The sequence below is a fragment of the Phalaenopsis equestris genome, unplaced genomic scaffold (assembly GCF_001263595.1).
Source record: "Phalaenopsis equestris unplaced genomic scaffold, ASM126359v1 Scaffold000488, whole genome shotgun sequence".
NCBI classification, from domain to species: Eukaryota; Viridiplantae; Streptophyta; class Magnoliopsida; order Asparagales; family Orchidaceae; genus Phalaenopsis; species Phalaenopsis equestris.
Window position 1 is genome coordinate 763,157 of NW_018164928.1, and position 6,994 is coordinate 770,150.

The 6,994-nt window shown below is 35.4% G+C and overlaps 1 protein-coding gene across 1 annotated transcript in view; it reads right to left on the reverse strand.

The window, feature by feature from the left end:
* The window catches only part of LOC110028064 (probable protein phosphatase 2C 60), a 4,589-nt gene extending 191 nt beyond the window's left edge, over positions 1-4,398 (reverse strand). The window contains exons 1-4 of the mRNA XM_020729765.1: positions 3,963-4,398; positions 2,121-2,488; positions 1,295-1,531; positions 7-163 (exon numbers count right to left, since the gene is read on the reverse strand). Of these exons, the coding sequence (XP_020585424.1) occupies positions 7-163; positions 1,295-1,531; positions 2,121-2,488; positions 3,963-4,269 (1,069 nt within the window). The 5' untranslated portion in view covers positions 4,270-4,398. The remainder of the gene's footprint in view (positions 1-6; positions 164-1,294; positions 1,532-2,120; positions 2,489-3,962) is intronic.
* Between the last annotated feature and the right edge of the window lie 2,596 nt (positions 4,399-6,994).

Genomic DNA, 6,994 nt, shown 5'->3' on the forward strand with positions numbered 1-6,994 from the left:
TCCTGCTGATCAATAAATGATCAAAGAATATAACAATTACAGAAATGTCATCATGGAAATGCCTTCTGATGCCTCTACCAATCTTCTTCAGGTCAGAATACCTCATTTCTCTCTTCTTAGCAGCCACCATTAATGCATGTTTTATGAGCCTCCTTGCAATTCCCTGCACCAAATGTGCAATTTTCAATAAATTTAGGGTCAGATTGTGAAAATAAGCCGATTTGAGACGAGTATTATGTTATTCGAGTTTTTTTTTATTTTAGTTTTTATCACATTTGAGCCGAGTTTGGACATGACTCGAGTTTTAAATTCTTATTTGAGTTTATTCCTTATTTTTTTTATCGAGTTTGAGACCTATTTAAGCTTTAGGGTCTATTTGGTGCAGCTGCCGCAGGAAGCTGTTGCGAATAAACTGACTGTCTGTTTATTGATGGAGTGCAAATAATTATATATTCATTGCTAATGATTTATATATATACCCTAATAGCAAATATAATTGCATTTTTAAATTTTAAATTGACATCATTCACTATACAAAAATAAAGAGAAAATTACATATCTATCTTTTTTTTTTGGGATCATGTATTGTCAAACATATGAAGGGCAAAAAGAGAAATTCTGATTTGGGATATTCAGCTCAAATGCAACAAAAAAAAGTCTTCTAAACTTTAAATTTGGTTTGAGATCAGACTAACAAATAACTATTCAATCAATTCTTATAAGGAAATTTACATACATGCCATACAATTCTTTTGTATTTGCATATCTAACTCCTAAAAAATTGATATTTACATTTATAACACTGCAACGTTAAAAATGCATGCATGAAAAGGTGTATTTGACATTCAAAAAGTAAGCAATTGTGGTGTTTTGATGTAATGTCAAAAAATTTGTGTAGCATGTGTGTAAATATGAAAGTTCATGCGTTAGATGTGTAAATATATAAGAATTTGTGGTATATAAGTAAATGCCCCATCCTTGTATTGCGCTCTATCCTAACCCAATTCTGAACTTATGAGGAAAGTATAAGACCTTCATCTAAAATATACCCTTCCAACTATCATTTACTCCTTACAAACAATACTAAATCCTACATACATTACAAGATAAACAATGGGCCTAAACTTTCATATTTACACGTATCACTTTTTAAAAGTGAGATGCCACCAAAGTAAAATGAACGTAAATATAAAAGTTTATGTGTGAGATATGTAAATACACAAGAATTATGTGCGACGCATGTAAATTTCCCAAAAAAATAATAATAATAATAGCAATAGAGAAAGCAACTCACAGCACGAGGATTGAAACGAACTATATCCACAGCTTCTTGATTGCTTAAATGCTCCCATAGTCCGTCCGAAGCAAATATCATGAATTGCTCTCGAGGCGACAATTTATGGGTTATTATCGACGGATCCGAGCTGAGAACCGGTTTATAGAACGGCTGAGGAAGCCGAAATTTCGCAAGCAGAGGCTCTTGATTGAACTGTGAGTCTTTCAGATAAGCATCACCAATAGATCTGGATATCTGCATGGAAAATAATTTGCATGCATGACATACTAACATTGCTTTGTGATTCATAAGAAGGTGAAGTTTCTATTCAATCCAACATTATGTTTTTCATGAAAATATTTTTGCAGAAAGAAGACCAATCTCACAACCTTTGTCTGTAATGAGAAATCTTTTCTAATAATGCACATGTTACTGAATTAATTTATCAAAAAAGGGCTATTTATATACATACCACCCAATTCTTATGTATTTACATACTAACATATATACATATTCATGCTAGTTATGGTGGCATACATGTATCAATTAAAGCTTAGCTGTTAGATATATAAATACATCAGAATTGAGTGGTAGGTATGTAAAAATTCCTTTTTTACATAACACCAATTTTCTTACATCTAGCACCTAAACTCCACTTTATACACTTATGCCGCCCAAATCTTTCATTTCAAATAAAAAATGACACTATTTTAACTTTTAAAAAGTGAATACATCTCTTCATCCATAGGTAAGATGGCATATATGTATAAATTGAAGGTGCTATTAGATGCGTAAATACATAAGAATTGAGAGGTTTGTATGCAAATCTTCCAAAAAAATATACCTGTATGAGACCTTTGACACGCCATACATTGTGTTTCAAAACCACAATCTGAGAATCATGAGGATGCAGTGACATCAGCTCATTCCTCACAGCCTCATCGCTCACATTATGATCCGTTGTCATCTGCACGGCGATGGTCCCTCTCCCATCGCCACCTAATCTTCCCAAAACCAAACGAGAATCCCCGACATTCGCGACGTATAATGTTCCAGCGAATATGACACCAATCAAACAGCAGGAACCAACTGATGCAAGCTGTGGAAGTCTCTTCCATTTCTCTCTTACAAGGGATAGAAAACCTTCTTCTGTGGTGGAAAATGCCTTCCTAAGAACATCCACTGATATCCCTTTGTGCTCAGAAACAATCTCTGCACTCCATTAGAGCAAAAAAAATTTAATTTTTAAGCCCAGTTAGAGTGAGTTTAGTCCTACATCAGCTACTTATGCATCTGCATATCTAACATCTAAATTATTACATTTACACCACCCAAATCTTTCATATCACATTAAAAAAATACCACTTTTAACTTTCAAAATGTGAAGTACACCTTTCCAAGCATAGGGAAGGAGGTATATATGCAAAAATTGAAGTACAGGTGTTAGATATGTAAATACATAAGAATTGAGTGGCATATATGTATATCTTCAGAAAAAAAAAATTATTCTGGAGCAGAAAATTTAAATTTTTAGTTTGAAAATGGATTTAATCGCTGACATATGTGACCCAAATTTGAAGTCCCATTAGTTCACTCCCCAATATCTACTTGAATGGCAATCAAGTCTATTAAAACCATAGTTCATGCTAATAAAAATGAGGCCGTTTTGACATGAGGAAATCCAGACATGCTGAAGCTTTCTGCTCAGATTCATCTAACCCTTTCAAATCCAAAAAGAAGGATTTACATGCATACCACTTACTTCTTATGTATTTACATAACTAACACCTAAACTTCAATTTTTACATATATGTCATCTTATTTATGCATGAAAAGGTGTATTTCACTTTCTACAAAGTGAAAATACTGGTATTGTTGATGTGATCTGAAAGCTTTGAGCGGTGTGCATATAAACATCAAAGCTAAGGTGTTACATGTAAATACAAGAGAATTGGGCGGCATATATGTAAATGCCCCATCCAAAAATACCATTATTGTTCCTAAAATTTGTAATTATATGACTCCATTATAATAGTTTGAATAGGAATGCAGACGCTTGCAAGGCTTGTGAAGGAGATGGTTGAGAGATTTCTCTCAAATTAGAAGATCTCCAACCAGTGGACTCAAATTCAAAGCGCACAATAATCACTAATCACTAATTTCTAATCTAATTGTCATTAACAGATTGTCTGGCAACGGATTTATTCAGGATTTAGGAGGAATCCTACCAGACAATCATTTCAGACAAAATAAATCCCTAGATGCAGTAAATCCGGATTCCATCGGCTGTAAATCCCAAATCTACTCAATCCCAAGGACAGTATGGATTTAACTTCGCGGTCTACGATTGAACATGGTGAAAGGATTTAGTAAATCTGTTGTCATACAGATTTTCAGATTTAACCCATTCAGGATTTAGTAAATCCTGATTTATGAGATTTAGTAAATACCAATAATAACTTAAAAGTTCAAACTTCCCAACCAAAAAAAAGAAAATGTATTTGTGCACTCCAATGTTGATTCCAAACATAGCAAATCTCATAAAAACTCTTTCAAATATAAAACCTTCAGTTTTCACATTCTAAATATGAATGAAATTATGACAATCATTTTAAAAAGAAACATAACCTTCAACTCCATCCATGGGAAAAATTGGGGGGCTAAAGCTAAACCCTAAAAACTTTACCTTTCAGATTAAGGAACAAGTTAGCAGTAATGAACCGTGCGGCCTCCGCTCCGCCATGCCCATCGTAGATTCCAACAAAGGTTCCATTCATTGCGTCAACATCCTCGTCGGAGCTGAGAGAACCAGACTCAATCTGGCATCCATCTTCCATCTGGTAATTTGCTTGCACGACGGCCATGGAGAACTCGCCGGCGGAGTGCTTCCCAACGTCTTTGTACCACAATAGACCATCGCTGCGGCTGAGCGAAAGGCCGTCGTCGGCTTTATCGCCGGCGGCGATCTTCAAACAATGGCTGACGATTTTCATCGGCGCAGAGAAACTTAGGGCGCCGGCATATCTGATATCGCAACTTACAGTCGCCGTTTTGAGACGCGTGTTGTTGCAGAGATGGATCGTTGAATGGGTTTTATAGGTAGATGAAGGAGGACGAAGGCAAAAATGAAATCAAAATATTTTTTTTTAAAAAAAAAAAAAAAGAGTTTTGTGGAAGTTTCCGTCCAAAAAAAACTAAAAAAGATTTTTTTATTTCCTTCTTCCTGATAGTTTCGTTTTGACCGGGTTAAGTGGAACCGATCCATGTGAATCATGTAAATTTATGCTGCTGGTCCACCGTAATATGAATGAGCTCGGTGTTGTGGCCGTCCCTGTGACTTGGGGATTGGTGTCCAATCATAGAGAGGATGGGAGGGTTAATAACGTACACGTCATCCTAAACATTGATATTTACAAGCCAATTATCTAATTGATCTACTGAATTGATGTATTTAAACATGTCACGTAAGGGTGTAAATAAGCTGAGCTGAATTGATATATTTAAGAATGTCACGTAGGGGTGTAAATAAGCTGAGCTGGCTTGAGCTTGGCTCTTTAACGAGCGCACGAGTTGAGCTTATCAAGTCACGAGCTCGAGCACGAGCTCTTCTGAGCTCGACTCAAGAGTCGGTTCGATCAGCACATCTCTAGTCATTTTGATATATTTTATGGTGAGCTATTGCTACATTCTCCTCCTTCTCCAACCACCAATGTGTTCTCTAGTGAGCTCAGGTAAAAATTAAATTATTAGTTTGAGCTCACGAGATGGCTATTGCCACTATGAACCGAGCTCGAGCTCAACTAGAGCTTAATGTCACGGACAAAAAGTCTCACATTGACTAAGTGTAGGGTCGAAAAGCAGTATTTAAGCCTTAGGTTGCCCACCACCCCGAAGAACTCTTTTGGGAGGTGACAAGTGGTATCAGAGTATATTATTATTTTGTCAGGTGTGTGGACTTTCTATAGTCTAGTGAGACCCTCAAAGGAGTCGATCTATGACGAGGGTGTCACGTGATATAGTGGAGGAGAATGTCACGGACAAAAAATCCCACATTGGTTAGGTGTGGGCCGAAAAGCAATACTCAAGTTTTGGGCTGTCCACTACCCCAAAGAGCTCTTTTGAGAGTGACATCAAACTCATAATTTGCAAGACGAACCGAGCTTGATAAAGGCATGGCTCGAGCTCAACTCAACTCAACTCATTTACACCCCTATTGTCCCACGATGAAACTATTGAGAATTTGATAATAATGAAAAATATGGGTTGAGGTTTTAACATGAAATCTCATATTTTAGTGAGAATTAGAAAAAATAATGAATGACATGGGTTGATTTGTAAATAAGAAGTTTCAGAAGGTCTTTACATAATTGCCTTTTTTTTTTAATATTTATACCTCCCAAAATTTTCATATTAATAAAAAATTTAATATTTTGACCTTTAAAGAGTAAAATACATGGTCTGCATTAATATTATCATTTAAAAAAAAAAAGTGATAATATTATAAATATACCTTTTTTTCCATATGGAGGGGCGGCAGCTCGGCTACCTTGGTATTGAATAAAAATTGCATGATGTCTACCCTAAAAAAAATTTCTTGTTGTTTTATCATATTATTTTTTAAAATGATATTAATAATATTAAGTAATTTAGTATTACATTAATAACACATATATTGCAATTTAAAAAAATTATCCGAGTGGTTGATTTATAAATTTCAATGTTTTGGATGGTCTGCATGTGATTATCATGAATAAGATAATAGAGGAAAGCAAGAAGTCATGTAATAAAAAAACAATTTGTACAATGTGTTCTTCATGCCTAAATTCTCGATGATCGGGAGAGAGAGAGACAGAGAGATGGATCTCCATCGAGAGCTAGAGCGATGAAAAATATCATATTACGAGGAATAATGTATGAAGTCTATCCACACTGTCTTCATGAAAAAAATCATGACATGAATGTTAAGTGGCTCATAAATGATTACGAGATATATGTCGACCGAATAATTTGGTTAAGTGTCAATCCTCAGGAGCACTGGTTAGGAGAACTTAGCGAATGAGTCTAAGGAGCCTCTTGACTCTGTGGGATGTGACTGTTGGCACTTCGACGATTTATGGAGAAGAGAGATAATACTTTGGGTTAGTATTAGCTCGACATTTAGTTTGACAGATAGTCCCGATGGATTTGATGGATAGAAAAATATGTGGATTTTATGAATCATGCAGTCCTCCATATGTCTATTAGCCATTAATTGGTCGAAGAAAGCTGGCTTATTTCATTGTGGGCTCGTGACGGCCAATTATTCATAAATAAATGCATTCATAACATGGAATCATATGATTGGATGTTGGGCTTGTGATATGAACTTAATATAATGGTGTACTGATCATTTGTCAAACAGAGTGTGCTGCCAAGGAAATAATTATTGATTTGATATGTCCGGACTCCAATAATATTAAGTCACGTGTATTTGATCAGATTCACCTTTAAAAAAATTTAAAAAACTGTTTGTTACACCTATCCCAGCCCGAACGAGCCCGATGCTTCAAAGAGCTAAACTTTCGCGCCGACTCAACTATCAGAATCACTGTGTCGAAAAGGAAAAAGAACGCGCATATCTCCATTCTCAGTGAACTTTCGGCAAAAAATATAGAGATTTTACATACACACCGACTCGACTTTTACACATCTATACATATATATATACATATATATATA